This window comes from Equus przewalskii, chromosome 18 (assembly GCF_037783145.1).
Source record: "Equus przewalskii isolate Varuska chromosome 18, EquPr2, whole genome shotgun sequence".
NCBI lineage: Eukaryota > Metazoa > Chordata > Mammalia > Perissodactyla > Equidae > Equus > Equus przewalskii.
In genome coordinates, this window is record NC_091848.1 from 29,579,308 (window position 1) to 29,602,410 (window position 23,103).

Here is a 23,103-nt window from a genome sequence, read left to right on the forward strand (position 1 = left end):
ATCCTGTTACTTGTTTTCTATTTTTCTCATTCTGTTTTTATTCCTTTGTTGTACCTGCAAGGCGATGAGGTGACAAGATTGGACAGAAGGAGAAGTTGAACTGTGTTGCAAAAAGGATTTGGTCAATCCCATAGGGAGCTCTTGATTTGGAACGACCCTTCAGAGTCTTGCCAAATTGGAGAAGGGGGCCATGAGTTTGTTTCCCTACATCCTGAGATGTGAGCTGCTTCCCAGGAAGGAGTACATGCTTCGATGAGAAGCTCTCCGTAACTGACAGCAACACCAGGAAGAAGGTCTCAGCTGAGATCCACCAGCATCCAACACTCTGAGAAGCTTGGGGGAGTGAATGCCTAACTTTTAGAGGGATTTGGGCAACACAACACAGCTCTCATTATATTTGATATAATGTGAGCTGAGGCCTCCAAAAAATAAGAATATCTGAGGATTGTAAAGGCCTTAAAATTGCTCCAGGGCAGGATGTAGGAGTGTTCAAGTCACAAGATAAATACAAGCATTCAAAATTTTCATTTTGACACAAAATTTAAAACCTTGGGTTATTTTAAAAATCCTTCTTATCTTCAGCAAAGACTATCATTCACATCTTGCTTCCTTTTAAAGAGGGAGATTCATTTGTCATTCTGAAAGAAAAAGTTTTTTTATTCTTTATTTTGTGATAGGATAATACTTTCTATCTTGGTAACTGCAAAAGTTTGTATCTGATGATGGCTATAAAAGTGCACAGTGAAACTGTGGAGTGTGATAGAAAGCAAGATCATATATATCATTATTACTTCCATGAAACAATCTTTCTATTCTTTGTCCTTTTGGAAAATTGATGCTTAGAACTTGAAATTATAGGCATAAATTGTCCCCCCTCAGGAATTTACTCACACACCAGATGAAACCTTTTGAATAGCGAAATTTAGCTTGTGAGCTAGAGACTCAGAAAGACTATTCCAGTGAGAATTTCTCCAGGAGGACCTTCAACACACGCTTGTTGAATAAGCAACAAGTATGTAATACTTTAGGATTAGAGGAGGATCAAGGGGAAAATCTTTCCACATGTCTAATTAATTTTTGTCAGAGAATATTCCACATAAATCAGGACCTACAGAATGCTTCGTTTTGAAAGAATTTTGTTACCCAAAAAGAAACCTATTAGTTTTGTTTTGTTTGCTGAACTTTTTTGGCCACAGATCCCACTTTATTGTAAAACTCGTTGTAATTCATCAGAATTAGTGTTCCATGGGAACACAGTGGGGTCTAATTTATATTGGGTTCCCATGTGGTGTTAGGGAAGCTGACACAGCTCCTAGCTGCAGAGGGGTGGACAGCCTCCAAGATAGCCCTCGGAGATGTCTCTCCTACTGGTAGTCACACACTGGATAGTCTCCTCCCACATTTTACTGGCATTAGTCTGTGTGACTGATAATTTGGCAGAATTGATGGTCTGTTACTTCTGAGATTAGGTTATGAAAACATTGCAGCTTCCTTCCTGAGAGCACACTGTTTCTCTCTGAACACTCACTCTGTGGGAAGCCAGCTGCCATGTCATGAGTACACTCAGGCTGCCAATGGACGGGCCTATATAATGAAGATCTGAAGTGAGCAGCCAATAACCAGTGATGCACTGGGGCCTGCCAACAACAATGGAGTGGGAGGACATCCTCTCAAAGTTATGCCTTCAGATGACACTGTAGCCCAGCCAACATTTTGACCTCATGGAGAGATCTTCAGTCAGAACCTCCCAAGCAAGCTGTCCCCCGGTTCTTGATCCATGGAAATAAATGTTTGTTGTTTTAAGATGCTAAATATGAGGATAATTTGTTACACAGCAGTAGATACTTAATGCAATAATTTTAACTAAGTCAATCAGTGCATTTCACTCCTCTTGCCACAGTGATAGAAACAAAGGTGAACACTTGACCCAAGTTAGTCCCTTTAGAATGACTTCCAGGACTTTTAGTGCGGATTCTAGTACATGGACAGTCTCTGATCTCCTAGATGGTGAACTGTGTGTGCAAATGTTGGCATCATTCTTTCAGGATGAGGAAACCCAACTGGAGAACACAGCTGCCGTTGTGAAGAGGATAGAACATAAAGAATTGAGGAGACAGAGCCAGAACTCTGATAAAACAAATTTTAAAAGCTTGAAATTCCATCTTTCCTCTCTATCTTTTCACTTATGTAAGCCAACTAAAACTTTTATTGTTTAAACTAGTTTGATTTGGGTTTTCTGTCATTTGCTAACAAAATCATCCCAGTGTGTATACACAGGCAGAAACCATGCCTTTGAACCTTAACAAGCATCTTAGCTTACATTGTATTATTAGAGCAAAAAGAGCCGTCTTGTCAAAGAGCCCTGAGTCTCTGATTCTCTGGATCTCAAACACCTGGTCATAGATCTTGGCAACGTGATTAGCTCTCCTTCCTTTTCCCTGGATCGTGCTGTCTTGAGTCTTGCTTCTTGTTAGATGAACTCCCTTCAGCGTAACATGGTTGTTCACCTCATTTAGGTTGTCTCTACTGAGCAGCAAATCCTACTACTCTGGATGTGCCATGCTCCAATTTAGACCCCATCCCCAGATAGCAACTGCCTCTGAGGGGCCAGTCCTAAAGTCAGGTCAGTTCTACTGGCCCATTCTACCTGACCATACCTTCTCTTTTCTCTCTAGTGATTACTACTAACGTCTCAGTTCCAGCAGAACTTTTAACTAACTCACTCACAAAGCTACTGTGAGGTTCAAATGAAACTGTATATAAGTCTGATTTATAGTAATTGCTTAGTAAATCTATGTTAGATGCATAAAAGTTCTCTTTAACTTGAGATCTAAATGTTCAGAAAGGAACATGAAATAGAAAGCCAGTATAATTTGATTATTCTATCATTTTTATTATACAATGAGTATTCATTATGGAAAAAATAGAAAATCTAGATAAGTAAACCACTTTCTCAATTAAAATAATCTGAAATATATCCATCAGCGGGAACGCCTGACTATTTAGATTTTGATGTAAATTATCTTAGCCTTTTTCTAATAAAAACTGTATATGTACTTTACAAAAATAAACTCATTATTTATTAATTAGCTTTTTATCATTTAAAAATTTATCATGAACATCTTTCCATGTTGACAAATATAAATATGTTAATTTGTTTATTGAGTTCTATGCCATGATAATCATTCTATTACTTATTTCTTCCCGCCTATCTTTAGGGAAACAGTGACTCAGGCTCATTATGATAAACAAGATTTTACAAAGGAATGGCTGGAAAAATGACTAAACCAGCTTTGGCTTTGTTGAGACTTGTCGGTGAGAAGGAAGAACTAAATATTATTTTCTCTTGCTCAAACAAAAGTAGGTGTGCGTAGACGAAACCTGTGGAGGTTCTGTGAACTGAATCAGAATTAATACAAAGTCTCCAAGCAAATTTTATATTCTGAGAAAACCTGAGGCAATACAGAGAACATTTCCTTTTACCCTAAACAGCTGACATTCTTTTATATGAAGGCCATGACAGTGCAGTAGAAGATGACAGTGCATAAACAGGCTCTCAGGAAACCTGAGTTCTGGATCTAGGACTGTCAATTACACTTCTATAAATTTGGGAGGGCTTCTTTCTCTTTTAGAAGTCTCTTAGAGGTATTCTAGCTCTGCCCTTTTATAGGTCTTTAAGATTAGATTGACAGACGTGTTTTTTCCTTAAAAAAATGCATGGAGAGTCAGTCATGTGTAGGTCTTGCTTCTTTAGCTATTTTTATTTAATTTGAAAGTTCCTCCTTTTGCTAGAAGAAAGGAGAAATATCCTCAATTTATGCTGTATCTTTAGTTATCCAATTTTGAACATACCAGTTAATTTAAATGGGTTCATTTAACTTTGTATTTTGCAAACTAATTTTAGTGAATTATTTTAGTGTCATACATTTTGGTAAACTTCACTACTAGGTTAATGTCAGTCATTGCAGCTCTTGCTAAAAGTTTAGGGCAGCTGGATATGTCTATTCAAGTTGTGCACTGCATATCTGCAGGGATGTAATTCACACAGACTATGATATGAACAATGAACCAGACTTGTGTAATGTATAAGCTGCGTACACTTCTGTTGTGACCATGAGTGTTCTCATGATTGTTAAACTTCTCATATAGGCAATCAAGTGGATATGAGTAAGTCATACATAGGGGAGGGTTGCATTTATTCGTGATAATTTAATATATCCTGATACCAGTAGTGACTCTCCTGCTGTCCTTTCTCTCCAATCTCTACACTTGGTAGATGCACTGTCGCTCCAGGCTTTGAGATCAAGAGTGTCTCTATTAAGAAGGAACTTTGTAACTCATAAGCTAATAGTTCAGGTAGAGAGAATTGAGTCAGACTCTCTGATGTTCTCAATTTTCCCACTGGCAAATAGAAATGGCAAGCAATATTGGAGTATATGAGGGAGCCATTAGCTGTAAACTAACTCAGCCTTACTTTGTTTTTCCAAAAGGGCCTGACATGGCCATTGAGCATGCATTGTGTATCTGCTTTAAACATTTCCTATGGCAAGAGCAAATGCCCTTAAGATGAAGGTGCAATTTCCCCCACATTAACATTTCCTTAAGGATAAGCATCTCTCCCTAGACTAGGAATTGATTGCTGGGCTCACCTGTGACCACCCAGCTCCAGACAACAGACCTGCCACCCTGCTGTGTCCATGGAGACAGCAAACCTACCTGCTGTGTCCATCAATTGCTGTGCTGACAGAGCAATTTCGTGACTGTTGTAAAAGGGACATTTCAATCATGTGAAACACTCTCTTTGAGGGTTTATAAGCACTGTGTACACCCCACTTCTTTGGTGCCCTTCTTTCCTTGGGGAAGGAAAGCCCCGGACTATATGGGCCTCACATTTTGGCTCAGAATAAACTCACCCCAATTTTCATTTATAGATTGGTTAAGGATTACTTGCATTGACACCACTAATATCTGCTCTTGAAATTACATTCTTACCTTGTTGCTTGGTACCTGAGTTGTTTGCTAGTTTTCTTCTTCCAGTAGAAGGTAAGTTCTATGAAGGTAGGCATTTTTGTCTTCTTCATTCACTGGTATAACCCCAGGTTAGAACAGAGCCTTGAATTCAGTAGGTACAAAATAAATAATTGCTGATTTGTTAATTAATGGACCGGGTACTGTTATTCTGTCCAATTCAACAGGCAGCTGGCATTTTGCCTGCTTTTGAATCCTCGTTCCAAGTCAGGCACCCAGACATCTACCTTTAAACCTTCTGCCATTCTCCTTGGTTTTGTATATTGCCAGGCCCCAAACCCTCTTACGCTGACTCCCATTGTCTGCTGCCTCAGGTGGTTGACCACCTGCCTGGCTGGGCTGCCGCCTGTCCACGGCCACCATCATCCTTTGTTTCTGTGTTCCACCTCTGAGCTGTTTGCTCTCCAATCTCAGAGGTCTTAGTCTGGCTCTGAGCACCTGCTGCAGTGTGAAATGCGTCTCATCTCTAGGTTTCAGGTCCCACCTCTCAGCTTTCCTCAATTCCCACTTAGCTCACATCTTCCCAGGACTTCTTATAGTTGAAGCCCGGTTGATGATAGATCTTTCACTTGAACAACATTCAGAGACTTTTTTTTAAACCCAAATAATTTGGAAAAGCTTTGCAAAAGAGTCAGGGCTCATTGTCAGCCAAAGAGCTTATCACCAGACCCTTTCAGAATGGACACCCAGCTCCTTCATGTCCCCTGAACCTTGGGCAAGTTACTAACATTCTCTGGATCTCAGTTTCCTCAAAAGCAAGTGGAATTAAACAGCTAGCATTTGTAGAAGTGCATAATATGGCCCTTGATACCTAGTAATTATATGCAAATTAGATTCCTCCATCCTTTTTCTTAAAGGGAAACATAAAGGCTGGGATTTGGCAAAGACCTGCCTTAGGTATCACGGTCTTCCTAATGCGAGTGGCTTATATCTGATCTGCTTGTCAGGGCCTGCCTCTTCAGCTCCATCCTGCCAGATCGTATTTCCTAACTAATGGCGTTGGCCTTTGACCACTCACCTCTGGTATTTCTGCCTGCATCTCGATCCTGTACATGCTGATAGCTGCCTGAATCTCAGAACACAGCCCCTTTGTTTGTTCTGCCTTCCAAACACTGACATAACCAGTCCAACTCTTTCTGTCTCTCAGTGTCCTTAGTTTGATATATGTAGGGTTTAAGAAATCCAATTTAGACTAAGACTTTTAAGGAGTTGAGAACTCTTCCTTTCCTTCCCATGCTTTGAAAATGAGGCTCAAAGCAATAAAATATTTTTCCTAAAATAATGATCCTATGTCTGAGTTGGGGCTGAAACCTGAATCTTCCAGAGCCTTAGTCCATTGATTCATTCACCCTGCTCCCTCTTCCTCATCCACAACCTACCTCCACCTCCAGGGTATCACAGAGACAATTAGCTGGCAAATTCTTACTTCACACCTATGGCAATTGAGGGACTTTATGAATGATTCCATAAAGCATACAGGCTAAGAACATGTTGCATTTTTAGGAGTGACTCATTTGTGAAAAAAGAAATATGTTCCCATATTCCTAACCTACTTGGCGAGCTTAAATAGAGAAATTTGAACTAAATTCTGTTTTTTAACATGAAAGTTCTAAGAGAGACTCTCCTTTTCTGAGCTTCTTAAGTATAAGGAGTGGATATGCCTCAAATATAGTGGTAATACATGGTATTTAAGTAATTTGCATTGCCTGAAATAATGCTATTGTGCTCAAGGGAGTTTGTGCGCTCCTAGAGAATATCTTAGACATCTTAGTCATCTTTGATTGTCCAATATCTAGTACAATGCTCAGGCAACGTTTTTTCTTTATGAATAAATTCTTCAGAAGCCATCAACGACATAGAAAATATATCACAGTCCAGAATGCACCTATACTTTTAAAAATATAAGACAGGCATAGCATTGCTTTGGTGGTCTTGTAAGGGATCTGATCTGTACATTTTCCCTGCAATTAAAAAACTTATCTTACTTGTTAGGAAACTCCTGACTCCCTGTTTTCTTTCCTTTTTTGTAAGGATAAATTTTGCAGGGTCTGTCTTATCTTCCCTTATGGGTGACGAAAGCAAGAACAGGGACTTTAGGCAGCAGAAGTTGAGCTAGTTAGGTTTTATCTCATGTAACCATAGAACTCAGACATAGAAAGGTTCTGGAGAGACTAAAAGGCAGGTAAAGAACTCCAGATACCAAGAATACAATCTGTTCTACCATGTGAGAGATGGGACCATCAATCACTGAAGGCAACAACAGGGGTTTCTCTAGTTTCCCTCTAACACTGAAAATACCTTTTTTTTTTTTTTTTTTTCCTGGAGCCAGGGTCAGAGGTCCTTAATGTGTATAGGGCCAAATAGTTAAGTTATCAACAAGTTTGCTTTAGCCAAAAAAATTTCACAGCCTATGAAGGATGCCATCAAAAGGAGTGGCAAGCTGACTGTTTACTTCCCCCCCTCTTGCCCTTTCTAACACCCTGAAACACTCCATTCTTTATCACTCTGCAGGACTAGACTCGTTGCTGGCCATCTGTTTGAAAAACAGTTCTCTTGTGGTTGAACGTAACGCTTGCAGCACGTGGAGTTCAGCATGTAAGATTCATGAGTTCTCTCCCACATACAGACATTGACTTATCTAGCTAGATTAAGCACATCATTTATTAGACTTAATTTTTAGTTGACATTCAGTTGGTTTTTTTTAAAGACAATACCAATTGTTAAGATAGACAAAAAAGGCTCTTTAAAAAAAAGACTGAAGGCTACAATACCTAAAAGAAGATTTTTAAAATGTTTTATTTACTCTATGCCATGTTCTAGTACTATATTTGCTCTATATTTGCTCTAATCTTAAGCATCAATAATAAGAATATAAGCAAAAAGTATTTAGGTCTATCATTGTGTTTGACATCTTCAGATTAAAGGTAGCAGAGTAAGGAACAGTTAGAAAAGTTTAAATAGTATTAGACTTAGAGGTCTTTGAATTTATAGCTATACTATATTTCTTTATAAAAGGGGATGTATACTTACAAAACTTCTAAAGATATTTTTTGTGTTATTGTGAAGTACTATAGTTCTTTTTTTCTCCTTCCTACACTGAACCCCTGTCATTTTTATATATTCAGAAGGGATGCTCAAACTCCATTAGTGAGATACACTTTAGGATAAATGATATGCAGCCCTACCTTTTCCTTTCACATATAATTCCTGAAGGTCAAATAGTGTTTGCTTAATAACTTACTGACTGCATTTTTGCAAATGTTAACTGACCAAGGGGATTTAGCCTGTTCCATTTTGTTTTGCAGACTTGGCATTTAATTTTGTTTCAACCCCTGGGCTCTTTGTGCTGTCAGAGTTACAAGTGTAGCCTCATTATAGATCTGACTTGTGTTGGATAAAAGCCATTGGCTATTGCAGAAACTAGGCTGAAAGGAAACCCGTATGATAGGGGTAAGAGGAAATGTTTCAGACATGAATATGGCTCACAAAAGAGGTAACCAGTTTGTTTTGTGCTAGAGCCCAGTTATGGTTGAAAGATATAGACATTTCTTCCCAAAGAGGATTTCAGAGGGTTTGAAGAACAGAGTATGATGGTATTACTTGAAATCATGGACATAAATTGAAGCAGACATTCTTTCATGCATTTATTCATTCATCATTTACCATTTATTCAGCATTTAAAGTTGATTGCAGTTTATTCCCTTCAAGAGCCTTCCCTCTACCCAAGAAGATATTTGTGGGTTAATCCAAATTAGTGCCTCACAGGATATCCATTTTTTAGAAGATTCAGCTTCTCCAACTCAGTTATTACTGTCCTCTTGTCACCTTTCTTCTCTAATCCTTGTCTATTTCTTCACCCTTGCCTTGGCTTAGCTCTTCCATTTTTTGTTAACACCAGATTAGTTACATAGCTCCAAATTTATATCTCTGTTGTTTCAGTATCTTGATTTCAGATCTTCACATCTGGAACAATACCAGCAACCATCTCCTTCATTTTGCCAAGCATCACAAGCATTCTCTTGTACTGCTTTTGCTTGTAGGTGCTACTGGGCACAGCTTGGAACTGAAGGAAATTTAGGGTTGGATGGTTGAGGCACAATTTGGAAACTAATCCCTGCCTTCAGAATAAATTTTGCTGAAACTATCAATTACAGATATATTTATTTATTGAAAGATCCCAGAGATCTTTTAAGAAATTGTGAGGCCTGGAAATCACAATCTCTGTGGGTATCTGCTTTTGCATAACAACTTCTCGGGTGATTCTGTTGATCAAAAGAGTTTTAGAGTTAATCAGCTATGAGGTACTGAGACTTGAGTCTAGAAGGAAGAAGAAAAATTAATTAAGTGCTGAGGAGAGGGGAAAGGCAGGGATTCCAGGTAGAGAGAAGAGCTTCTTCCAGATACTGGGTGGTGTTGATGGTAATGGAGACTTATGATTGTTGGGAGAAAGAAAAGATAATACTTGAAAAGCAATTAGCTCAGTCCATGAAATGTAATAAGCCCTCAATAAATCTTTATAACAATAATAATAATATGATAATAATTGTTATTATTATTACAAAAAGCAAGGATTTAATATTAATTCAAAGGAGAGATTATGTACAAATGGGAGCCCCACAACACACTCATAAGAAGGTAATGTAGGGGACTGGAATTGGCCACCCCAAGATATGTCTCTTTGGCATGAGGAATATTTTGGGCTGGTTACTTTTAAAAAACTGTAGTCAGGAAAGAAACTCTGAAAAGCAGAATTTACTTACCCTTTGTTAAGAGACATTTACATTTGTAAAAGAAATCTCCATCTGTAAAGGTGTCTCCCTCTCTGTACCAGGAAGAAGGGGGGATGACCTTATCTCTAGAAATGGCTCATCAGTGTAGAAGGCAAGGACTCAAGTCTGCATAATAACCTGACTGTTGTTTACTGTACTTGTGTGGTAATCTCCCATAACTGACTACCCCCACCCCCAACATCCTCCTTTGTCTTTAGCTGAAGATGATATTTAAGGTGGTGGCTTCAGCCATTTTGGCAAGTTGCTCAGGTTGCCTGAGCCTCTCTCATGTATACATATTATAAAGTTTTGTTTAATTTTCTCCTGTTATTCTGTCTCATGTGAATTTAATTCATTCTCTGGCCAGAAGAACCCAGAGAGTGTAGAGGAAATGACTTCCTCCCCTACAGTAACATTTAAGAAGATCTACGAAGATGGAAAGGGATCTCAGCAGGTAGGTTTGGAAGACAAGAGAGAAGAGACGAGTGGGAAGAGAAGGTCTTTCTAAAACAGGGCAGAACTTCACAGTGTTTCTACATGCGTATAAAACAGGATGTAAAGTACAATAGAGCCTTCCACCTTCCATGAGTGATGTCACCCAATTTCACTCCCTCCCTGAGGGAAGATTGGTTGAAACTATTTCACTGATAAATTCAAACAGGTAAAGTTACTTGCTCTCTAGTTTCAGCACAGAGCTTTTGTAGTACCAGGATAATAATCTAAATATCAACAGTGTCAGACCCTTAATTCCATCCTATATAATGGTGGTGAGGATCTTACATCTGAATCCTACTTTATGATCTTAAGGAGTCAGGATTTTGGACAGGTAGCAGGCGGAGAGGAAACCTGTCCCTGAAGATTTGCCACATGTGAGTAGCCTTTGCTCTCCTTCGGAAGACTTCCATTTCCCTGACTCATCTACATTGGCGTTCATAGTTTCCATTGGATGCTTGCCTATGTTCCACTTTGATTATTGCGGATTCCAGTCCTGATTCTGGTACTTTCTAGCTCTGTCAGGTTGGATAAGTCACTTCCAAAATGGTCCTCATTTTCCTCATCTGTAAAGTGGTGATATGATACCTTTGCAAGTATGACTTTAATACAAAATTAAATAATATAAATGAAAATGTCTATAAACTCTAATCAAATATGACCAAAATGAGGAATGTTGATAAAGAATTCTTCCCATTAATTCTTTAAAAATTGCTATATAGAGACCTTTTACTCATTTGAGACATAGATAAAGACATTTACTTGAATTTTTTGTTTTGAGCCTCACTTACATAGATTTCTAAAGCTCCCTTATTATCATATAATGCAAACTAATAAAATCTAAATTGTACCTGGGATTACAACCAAGTATATGGAATTCCAGGCCATTATTTTCTATTAAAATGCCCTGCTTTTTAAAAATATATTCCAGATAGACTACACTATTCCTGGTCCACCTTAGAACAACCTCTTTAGAATGCTCATAGCAAACATATCTTCACATGGCAGAGAGATAGCAAATATCTATTAAGAGTCTAAATAGTGTCAGATATTGTTGCCTTACCAGAATATTTCATTTTTGATGAATTTCTAGGCCTAGCATGATGCCTGGCACATAGGACTCATTCGTTTACTTATTCATTCACTCAACATATATTTACTGAAACCCAGCATTCAATAAAGCTAATCATACAGTTGCTATTTCCATGAGGCTTAAATTCTTAAACAAACAAACGCCCCCAGCATGTGAGTTTCTACAGTGATGCAATCACTGTACTTAGTATTGTTGAGCATTTAAAGCACAGGCCCTGCTCCAAAAAACAAGAAGGATCCCTGCTCCCAAGTTGCTTATAGGATGCTTGTCGTAAACTCATCCTCAGTAATGTGATGTACATTCACATCCCTTTGCCTTTGCTCAAGATGTTTCCCTCGTCAGGAATACTCTGTTTCTTTCTTTTGTGTTTAGCGAATTCTAATCATTTAAGAACCAAATCAACCATCATCTCTTCCATGAAACTTTTTGTAATGATTGCTTAGAGCTATTAATCACTCCATCATTTATGCTCCTAAAACATTTTTCAGAAACCTATGTTTCAACACCAGATCAATCAATTGATCTACCTATCAATCTATCTATTCTCCTATTTGACTGCAAACTTCTGGAATGGTATTTTATTGCTATTTGAAAATTAAGTGCCTAACCTGGGCCTGACACACATTCTACTTGGTGAATTCCTTTTTGTTTGTTAAACATCATCTAGAGACATCAAATTAACCTATAGAAAACCTGAAATGATGACATGCTGAACTATGTGGTTATTAATTACAAGTCCAACAGACAGAGGAGAGTGAGCTAAAGATATCAAATCAGGCTTCATGAAGTTCATATTCATCCCTTGGTTGATGATGAGGATTATAATAAATAGCAAGAAAAATAAAAAGCATTCCAGCCAGAAGAAACAGTGTAAACATATGTTCAGAGAAAGAAATAACCAGAGGTTACTGCATAGTGACTAGAATGGCAACTACATTGAGAAGGACTGAGCTAGCAAAGAGAGGGTGATATATAACTGTCTTATGAGAGGTATATCAGTCAGAGTTCTACAGAGAAACAGAACTAATAGGATGTGGGAGACTATATAGATACATATGTGTGTGTGTGTGTGCGCATGTGTGTTGTAAGGGATTGGCTCACTCAATTATGGAGGTGGGCAAGTCAGATTCCAAGATGTGACAAGAGAGTGGGCAATCTGGAGACCCAGGGAATCAAATCCAAAGTTCAAAGGTCCGTGAACCAGGAAAGTCAATAGTGGAGTTTCTGTCTGAAGGCTGGCAGTCTCCAGACCAAGGAAGAACAAATGTTTCAGTTCTAGCTAAGAGGAGGAAAAAAGCTAATGTCTCAGTTTGAAGGCAGTTCTGGTGGAGAGAATTATCTCTTACTTAGGGGACGGCCAGCCTTTTTGTTCTATGCAAGCCTTCAATGGACTGGATGATACCCATCACATTAAGGAGGGATATCTGCTTTATTTAGTATACCGATTTAAAGGTTGAAGTCACCCAAAAACACTCTTACAGTAACACCCAGAGTAATGTTTGAGCAAATATCCGGGCACTCTGTGGCCCACTATAGTTGATACATAAAGTTAGCTATCACAAGACATATAGACAAAATATTAGGAAAGATAAACTTTGTCCAGCATTATTAATAAGAGGCTTTCTGAAAAAGACTCCTCGAAGGACACCTAGGGTTGGGATAAGTGGATTTGAAGTTCCAGTGGGTGTCATTCCTGTTGACAGAGCAGCATGAGCAAAGGTCAGATCAGGAAAAGACAGGATATTTGTGGTTCCAGCAATGGTCATCTACTCAGAGCACAGCATAGGATACAGAGGAGTAACAAAATGCCCCACCACACCTCTCCTCCCCACAACACGCGAGTCCTTTGAATTTCTGTTCTCCTCTCCCTCCCTGATGCTTTTCCAGCTCAAGGCTGCCCATGAAAATACTGCTGGATGTATGAGGTGTGAATAAATTATGAAGATGAAAAAAAAATTAGGCTGATGGATTTGTTTCTAAATTAGTAGAATTTTAGGTCACGTGCCAAGGAATCAGAGGGGCACTCAAGGCCTGGAATTGCTTCTCCTTGGTGGGCTGAAGGAAAAGGGTCTTGCAAATTAACTGAAACAAGGTAGAGTCCCAGGACGTAGAGCTGAGTAGGATGGCATGAGAGCTATTCAGACTGAGTAGGAAGGTGAGCACAAGCTGTGCCCTAGGGAGCACCAAGTCAATGCAAGGGGATCAGTCAATTTTCAAATCCAAGATGTACTGGATTTGAAAATCCTGGTACTGAGATTTAAATGACAGATAAACTCCAAAGTCTTCAAATCCAGGAAGCCATTGGAAGACAGGGTAGTGATACAGTGTGATGTGGGGCAAACAGCAAGGGAAAGAGTGAAGGTAATTTCGTAAAATGTAATTAATTGACGAGGAGTTGTTTATACTTGCTTCCCCAAACCTAGTTGGTGGGAGATCACTCTGGTTCAAAGGCTAAGGATTAGAGCAGCTAGGAATTAAGTTTACCGATAGTAGTAAAAAATGATGTTACCTGGTCTGTCTGCTACTTGGTCACTCTTGCTCTCTTGTCTAAAACCTTCAGTGGTTCTCAATGAATAGCAAGTTAATCTATGCTCCTCAATCTGGAATGGAAGATCTTCCACAATGTGACTGTAACCTGCCACTCTAGCTTCATTTTTTCTGTACTGTCCTAAACAAATACTAAACTATGGGTACAGTAGAGCACTCACTGCTTCTTCGTCTTACACCTTCTCCTCCAGCCTCTAAGCCCTTGATGACATTACTTATCACTGATATCATTTAGCACCAGTATATTGAATGAAACTGAAAGTTAGTCATCTACTGTCTTAGATAGGAACTTTGTACCCTTGTCATTCCAGATGAACTGAGTTAAGAATACATCAGTTAAGCGAACTGGATTATAAAGGTGGATGCAAGGGCAACACAACCTGACAGTTTATAAGAGCGTGTCCTACAATTTCCTGACAACTTCAGTGTTTCCTTCCACAACCTGGATTAAGTATACACTGAACATTCACCATTCACTTCACCTTCATGATTTAAAAAGATGAGCTGAAACTGACTCTGTAAGTGAATGCTTAAATATGTAGAGAGAAAACAAGAAGGAAATGCAAAACAGTGAGGAAAATATTAGTAATTGAAAGTGCTTGAGTTGACTGAAAAAAGTACAACTTGTGAAATAAATCCTGATTCTGATGGATTCGTTTAATACCAATTTAATAATGAACATGAGGATATATGTGAAAGGGCACAGGGCATATGAGAGACAAATTCTTGTTAGGGTGGCTTCATGAGTTACCTGTTAACTCAAAGGGAGTAAAATGCTAACATTTGTTCCATCATGGTTCACTCAAAGCACCCTTGATGTCTTAAAAGTACTGTGTATGATGAAAGTCTTGTTTTTCCAGGTGAAATAATTTACAGAATGAGTAATGATAAATGCATTGCTGCTGAATTTGAGGTGTGATTTTTGATGAATGACTCACCAAGTCACCTCTGAGGTTTGGCTTAAGTAAGACTCACATTCTGTGTAAGGTAAGAGATAAATTAAGAGCATAAATTTCCGAGGGTCCCACACTCTCCCAAGCATTCTCTGAATCAGAGAGTTCAATTAACCCATCATGAACTGACTCATGAATCCTCTACCATTGGTAATCCTTCCTCTATTTGAATGTCTCCAATGTCAATAAACCCACCAGACCAGGTCACCTTCCTTTCAGTCAGTTCTACTTGTTGGAAAGTTCTTCCTTAATTGAGCACAATTCTGCCTCTCTGTCCTTTTACAATATTTTCTAGTCACGTTCTCTGAAGCCTCCTAGAAAGATCATCATTCCTTTCTCATATGACAATCCTTCTTTTATTTAAAACCCACTGTCATGTGTGCTGTCTCCTTTATTTAAACTTAAAATACCCTCCTTACCCCATCTTCCTTCAGTCATACCTAACATGCGATGGTTGCCAATCTCCTCACTAACTTCACTAACTGGAACCTTTTCCCGTAGATGGACTCCAGTTTATCTTAAATGCTGGTACTCAGGAGTAAACACAACAAATCCAGGTGTGGTCTGGCCAGGATGAATAGTAGAGTCCCAGTCCAACACCACATAAGTCTATGTAATAGGTTTTTCGATTGGAACCATTTTAGTCTCAGTTTCAACTGAGGTCACTAGAAAATAAATATCACATTCCAAAGTGAGTTGAGTGACCCCAGGCAGGAGTTGCAAAAGAAGAATCTTAGAACCAGTTTTGCAACATTCGATGGACCAGCTATCTCCATCCTGCCCTCCCCAGATCTCCCAAAAAAACAAGCTTAAGTCCAAGAAAGGAGATAAATATTAGAAACTATTTCTGGAGAGAGCTATTGGTATATATTGAGTCCCACTTCCCTGTCACCATGGAGGAGGGTGAGAGTTCCTGTACCTCACTTTAAGCCTAGGGCAAGGAGTTCAACTCGTCTACTCCTAAAGTCTGGGATTTGTTCCCTGGATCTGGAGAGACGTAATGGACTGCTGTATGTCGTAGGCCTAAGAAATTCAAAGGGCAGGGATGGTGGCAGGGGCATTGCTCTGAGGTTTGCATCATGACTGTAAGCCCATTGACTGGCTGCAACGGGCTTGGCCTATATACAGGAGCACGGATAATTACATCACTGGAATGAGGCTGGCTCTTTGTGCCTTGGAATGAGCAGAATAATTTATATTACCTAAGAATTTCAGCATTGTCATGAGACTTACCCTAGATTTTATGCAAGAGGCAAGGGAAGAATTGACCTAAAGTGAATGGGTTTGAAAGGACCATAGGTGACAAAAATAAAATTGCCTCGTGATTACAGCTTTCTCTTCCTCTATGTTCAATTTACTAAGTTGTTTTATATATATATATAATATATATATATATATATAGGTACACATATATATATGTATACCTATATATAGCCACACACACATATATATGCAGACACAAAAGCATATGCATACATATACACACATATGTATACATATGGCACATATGTAAAAGAGCAAGGTTGTAACATAAAAATAATGATAGCTATAGTTTATTGATTATTTTTTTCCAGGTGCTATATTAAGACCTTTACAATTACTTATTTTTCACAGCCATCTTAGAATTCATAATTCTTGTTTTATTGAGCAAGGTCTTAAGTAGCTCGCCCAAAAGCTCACATATGTTAAGCGGCTTAGCCTGAACTTGGCTCGGCCTGACTCTGAGGTCCAAGCTTTGAACCACCAATTTATTTTGCCATTAGTTACAGTCAGCATGGTTTTGACAACAGCAACCGATTTTGTTGTGTAGGTTTTTCCAGTGGGAACTAGGCAATTAAAAAGAAGTGAGAAGATTATTAATAAGATGTGATATCAATCAGCTTATTCCTTCTAAGGACTCGTATTATTATAATGAGTATAGAAGGAACAGTTTGTGACACTGACAGAAACAGCAGAGTTAACTCAAAACAACTTGCTATTATTCTCAACTGAAAATGCAGACCTGCTTCCACCTGCAGGCCAAAGGGACAACTGCAGTATTTCCAGTTGCACAATTACCTCCATTCATAGACCAACGGTCAGGGTGCTAGGCTGAGGGCGCCGCTCACCTCATCACCAGGTGGCTCTGAAGCTTCAACCAGGAGTAGTGCAAATACTGGGCAAGTGGGGACACAGTGCATATGAATTCACCAAAATATCTTGGGGGTCATGTGGAACAAAGAGCTCTGGAGCTGCAAAGATGATTGAGTCACTTCTGCCAGCCTGCTTTTATCTTGAGGGTCCCTGATTCAGAAAGAGCAAGTCCAACATTATCTCCCCTTCTGTCAAATGTGGGGCATATGAGGATTAAACTAAACTCAACATCATATACGCCAGGCAGAATATTAAGCACTTGGGATGCATTGGTGAGCAAAACAAATCTGGCCTCCTGGAGCTTAGATGAGATAACGCATTTGAAAATATTTTGTAAACACTTCTAAGCCATGGGCATAGTGATAATTGTCCTTTGTGTTTATACTACACTGGGAAACCCTGCATATTTATAACTAATGTGCTTGTGTACTAATATTGGGAGTGGTACTATACCTTAAGGTTGTATTCAGAGTTACCTGAATGGAGCTCTTCACTTCACACCATGAGCCTGGCTCTGGTTCACCCACTGTAGCTTCTCAAGGACAGGGACTAGATTTTCCATCTTCTGTTTTCTCTATGTCCCCAGGATCTAGCATAGTGCTGGAGTCAGAATAGGCTTCCATAAATGTGTGCTGAATGGAATGGAGCTAAACTAGGATTGAAGTGATAAACCTAAATATTGGAGTCTTAAGCATGGGCAGAAAGTGAAAGTGCTTTGCCTATATAGACTTCTGAATGATTTATTCTGCATCTGCATCCTCCATCCTCATCGCTCCCTGTACATTTATCTCTACCTCAGAAGTACACTCACGTCCCACCTATGAAGTCCTTCACCCATGAAGTTCTTCCTACTCTGTTAATCTTCATGACTTTCAGCTTCCCTTTCTCGGATCTCCTACCACACTTTGGCCTCAGCCATGGAAATTAACACTTAACCATGACTGTCTTATGTTATTCTCTAAAAGTAGTAAACTTTGATTTGGTTCTATAGTTGCATGAATAGTTCCCCCGCCCTCAACCACATACGATGTGTGGTACAATTTGGGAAATAAAATAAGTAAGTTACAGTCTATAGCTTTTTTGTGGAATAAGCTCTGATTTCCAGAGATACATGTTTACAGTGTGTGTGTGTTTGCATGTGAAATGCATGCATGTGCTCAATGTTTTTCCCTTACTTAATCCTTTCCATTAACTTCTGATATTAGGATTTGGAATCTGCTGTCGGTACTAACTAGGGAAGAGTTGGTACCAAAGATGTAATTCTGATTTCCCATTCCACAACTTTGTCTGTGATCCATAGACTATGACTCTGAAAAGTAGGATGCTGGTTTTAATACTGATTTTCCTTCTCTTCTTCATCTCTCAAAACACAGTAGTCTGTCCCAGAATCAGAATTTTATACAAGACAGTTGTAAAATGTGAACTCCTGGCCTTCACTCCCAATTTCCTGAATCCAAAATCTGCAAGGATGGAGCTCCCTGGTCTGCATTTATAACAAGTGGCTTTGGAGATTCCAGGGTGCAGGCAAGTTGAAGAACCATTGCCCTGGGGCTCTCTGTTAGCAGGAAAGGTACGTTGTGAAAGGTCCCTGGGTGGAAAACTAGCAGCTAAATTCAGTACTTTTCCTATTATGGCCATGTGCTTTCGGAATTGGTTTCCTCTCCCAGAGCAACAGAGCACGAGCATTTTAGATTTTAGGGCATAGGGAAAGAGTTTCTGTGACTCAGCGAAGCAGCATGCATTGCATGCATTGTGACTGCCTTACGCAATAGGTAATTCCATTGTTTGAATGAGCACTTTAAAAAATAAGTATTATTTTCCTAACTGTTGAGTGAAATAAGTCAAATAAAATATGTAAAAGTAAAATCCTTTGTAACGCACCTGACAAACTAGTGATAACTACTGTTAACATATATGTATATATCCCTATTTATAGCAATAATTGGGCTTATATTCCTCATGCTGTTTTATATCCAGCTTTTGCATTTAAATTTACATTTTACATATTTGAATACAAAAGGATTAGAATTAGAAAACAACAAATTTTAGTCACAAAACGTTCTTTTAATATATTCTTGAAAGATGTTGTATTGATACTGATTTTAGCCTTATACCCTGAATACTATGTCAAAACCATTATCAAGTGGAAAAAATAATCCCTTCATGAGCTGTGACTAAAATAACTATCTTAGTAGCTGGTTCTTCCCAGAGTAATGACCTATTTCTAATCCTTTTCCCTGCTCCTCTCTCTCTGCCTTTCTCTTTCTCTCTCTTGCATTAAGAACCATGCAAAATATTTTTTATTATTATTACTTGAATTTTGTATTTTAGTATAGAGAAGCTTATCCAATGTTGATAAAATGGAGCTATGTATGCTCTTTTAAGTATTTTTTCAAATACTAGTGGTTATGGAATATTTATACCCAATAAGGCTACCCATTCAGGGATAGGTAAAATTCCAGTTGCCCCTGCCACGTCAAAAACTTTTTTAAAAAACAACCTTTTTCCTAACATAAATAGGTTTTTCTTTTTCTTTCTTTCTTTCTGGGGGAGAAAAAAATTGGTGCATGGGGGAAAAGTGATCATATAGGGAATTCTTGGTTATGTCACTATTCTAAATGATTTGCAGATACAATATCATTTAATTCTCACAAACTTCTTATAAAAATAGTATTAATACTCTCACTTTACAGAAACTGCAGCCCAAGTACCCTCAGCCTATAAGCTTCAGAGCAAGGATTTATACCCAGAGCTGTCTGGATTAAAATGCGTGCTCTTTCCCACTCTGTGATGCTGAAAGGTTGGAGGCCGTGGCTCTCCCTGGGGCCCAGGTGCTGGAAACTCTTCATGGGGCTGTTCTGCCCAACACTTTGGAATGCAGGCTCCCTTGAGCAAGCGCTTATTTAGCATAGTTTCACCAATAACCTGTCTGTCTAAGGTAGTCAGCGACTATTAAAATTGTCCTAATCACAAAACAGCACTCAGTCAACCGTGCAGCCTCCTTACTGAGCGGGAGGCGAATAGCTCACTTTCCCTGGAGGGCCTGAGAAAGATCAGCTTACAGGCGTCAGCATGGGGTGTGACCCTTCTTCCTTCTCTCCATCTTGACTCTAGCACGTGCCTCTGGTGACCATCATCTCACATTAGCCCAAGTTTGGGCAGAAAATGTTAACAGGGCCCTTTTTCTCCCCCACTCAAAGCATACTCAGTCCTTTCACTGACCTGGCTTCTGATTGGAGGCTGGTTGCTTCGTATGATGACCTCCAGGACCCCTCTGTGGGTTACAGCCTGTTGGTATGGCTTTTACCACAATTTAAGACGCCTGCAGTGGGTTGTGAGGAAAAGGAAAAGACAGTATCTTCACATCCCTAGCTACCAGAAGCTCAGAAGACTGACAGTGTTCCAGCTATCTGCATGGGCCCAGGGCTGGCAGCTGCCCAGGTGTCTCTTCCAGGCAGAATGCTTGCTGAAATAAGGGATCTTTTTCAGTATGTTGCCTGCTTCTTTGCCTTTTTCTCTACCGGGTTCTTGGTTGTGGCCACCTGGACAGACTGTTGGATGGTGAATGCCGATGACTCCCTGGAGGTAAGAAGTCAGCAACTTCTTTTTCTGATCCAAGCCCACACAAATTTTCTCCCAGCCCCACTGCCTCCGTATGTTTACTAGGACTAATGACAGAAATGATAGCCAACATGGACAGACTTGCTCCTTACTTACTACATATTGAGTTTCTACGTTATTAACTCATGTGATTCTCACAGCTAATTTATGAGGTAGGTATTGTTGTCATCCCATTTTACAGGTGGGGTAACTGAATAATCCCTCTTTTTTCAGAAGGATAAATTCACACAGGGGTAATTATGTAATCTCTGCCACTGAGCATTCAGAAATTCACTTCTTCCATTGCTGCATACCAAACCGAATAAAGTTCCAGTAGCATACTTTCTCTCAAATATAAATTTGCTAATCTTGATGACAGCATTAAGAGTAATGTGATAGGCTTTCTTAAGACATAATAATAGTCTGAGAAATCAAACTTGAGGCATATAAAACCTACTCAATTAGTATGCAATAGAAAAATGTTATTTTAAGGAGTTCCCAAGTAGGAGAAAACATCCCAAGGGATGACAAGCCATTTCAGTCTGTCCCAAAGTACAGTGGGCAGCTAAGAAACCCTCTCTCAAAAGTGAGTTGCTCTTGGGAACCAGCTGTTATACAAGAGACGAGTGAGCAGTTTATGTTTGAAGAGTTTACTTTTCTCACTGGAGAAGCTCAGAAAGAAGTAATTTTGAAGTTTAAAAGTGTTTCCTGTGGCTATAGGTATCTGAGAGAGGTAGAACCAGAGTGAAAATCAAACTTCAGAATCAGTTACTGTTCATTAGTAAGGTTTCAGAAGGTGTTGGTAAGAAAAAGAAAGCATGTATCAGGAGCTCAAATAAAGAGAATATAGCAACTCAATATGCTCTCCTATGTATATCCTGAAGGGAACAATTTACTCTAATAAATGCTATAATGTCACTTCTGTGAAGTTTAAGGAAGATACCCGACAGTGAGTTTATATATTTTTTCTCCTAATTTTATTTATTAGACTCTCAAGTTGGAGTTAGAAATGGAAAGTAATAATCTTCCTATTTTGATGTGTATTATGTTTGCTGTTTATTTTTTTCTTGCTTTTAATTTTCCTCTGACGTCTACATGGCAGTTCAAAACCAATGGAGTTATAAACACTTCTTTAATGCTATATTTCTGAAAATTGTGAGAGAATTGAAACACTATCTACTATACATGAGTCCAGTGATGCATTTTATCTGGCCAGGCATATAAGTGGGCAATGAAAAAACAATGCTCTTTGAACAGTGCTCAGAGAAAAGTGCAGATAAAAATATCTGTGCCATTAGCTTGCTGGAATCTGGACTGCCAATAGTGGGTGACTAACACCAAAATACATTGTACTTGATCACACTTAAAATTATGTTTTTAAAAATTTGCAAAATCTCATCTAAAAGCATGTTAAAATATTTTCTAAAACAATTTCAAAATCTTTCTGCTTAAACTGATGGAATAGCTAACTTCACTTGGTAAGGAATGGAGGTTTAGAAAGGGTCAAACCTTGCTAAGAGAGATTGGGAGTCTGGCATTTAAAGTGCCTTCTTGCTTTCATTTCAGTACATCCAACCAATTTGCCATCCGCTCTGTGCAACACTTCTAGTTAAAATGAATGGAATGAGCAGTCCAGGTTATTCACCTCGAGTAAATCCTTGCTAACCTTGGACAAGAGTTAGTGAGTATTTCTTAGCTTCTTTCTTATTTCCCATTCTTGAAATGTATTTCCATAAATATTCCCCAAGAAATCTCCACATTAAAAGAAGAACCTTGTAACAAATGAGGCCCCCTTTCACCCAACAATCTCTTTATTTGTCAATATTTTTAAAGATACAGGGAACTCTCATAATAATTGCTCCTTTGGTTGGCCAGCATATCAAGTCATACTATTATCCATAAACTTCAGTGTTCTGATCCTCACTGACTCAATTATACTGTTCTCTCTCCTTGCTTCCCTTCTCATGTGTATATCATCTTTGGTCCATATTACCAGCTTACTTTAAATGATTATTGGACAAAATTGACACAAAAATGCTTCAAAAAAATCATACCCATGGAAAATTTTTAAAAAGGAGTATTATGAATTTTCAGCTTTGTTAATATTTTAAGGTGATATAGGCATCAAAGTTGGAACATGGATTCTGTAGTTCAATTTGACATAACAAACGTGAAATGCATGTCATATAAAAGGTACAGGGTTAATCCTACTAGAGGAGACAAAGATAAAGCTAGAGGGAGTCCTGCCTTCCAGGAGGGTCCATTTAGGGAGGAAAAAAGATACACATGAAGCTATGATAAAAACGCAGAAGCCAATTCATATTTGAGAAAGAAATCAACATGGTACCACTGGAGCAACGAAGATGGAATGATTATTCCGTCAGGGACATTGAAGCAGGCCACAGGGAGGAAAAGGCGTTTGAGCAAAACCCTGAAAAGATGCAGAGGATTTCAAAACGTAGAAACGACAGCAGCAGCCTTCCAGACA

The 23,103-nt window shown here is 38.9% G+C and overlaps 1 protein-coding gene across 2 annotated transcripts in view; it reads left to right on the top strand.

Annotated features, from left to right (window-relative positions):
• CLDN16 (claudin 16) overlaps positions 1-23,103 on the top strand; it is a 94,253-nt gene that overhangs the window by 53,134 nt on the left and 18,016 nt on the right. Inside the window, exon 1 of one of the 2 annotated variants that reach the window (XM_008540903.2) lies at positions 19,995-20,600. The exons of the other annotated variant lie outside the window; for it this stretch is intronic. Coding sequence (XP_008539125.2) covers positions 20,430-20,600 — 171 coding nt within the window. The 5' untranslated portion in view covers positions 19,995-20,429. Of the gene's footprint in view, positions 1-19,994; positions 20,601-23,103 lie in introns of those variants that run through there. 2 annotated transcript variants of the gene reach the window in all.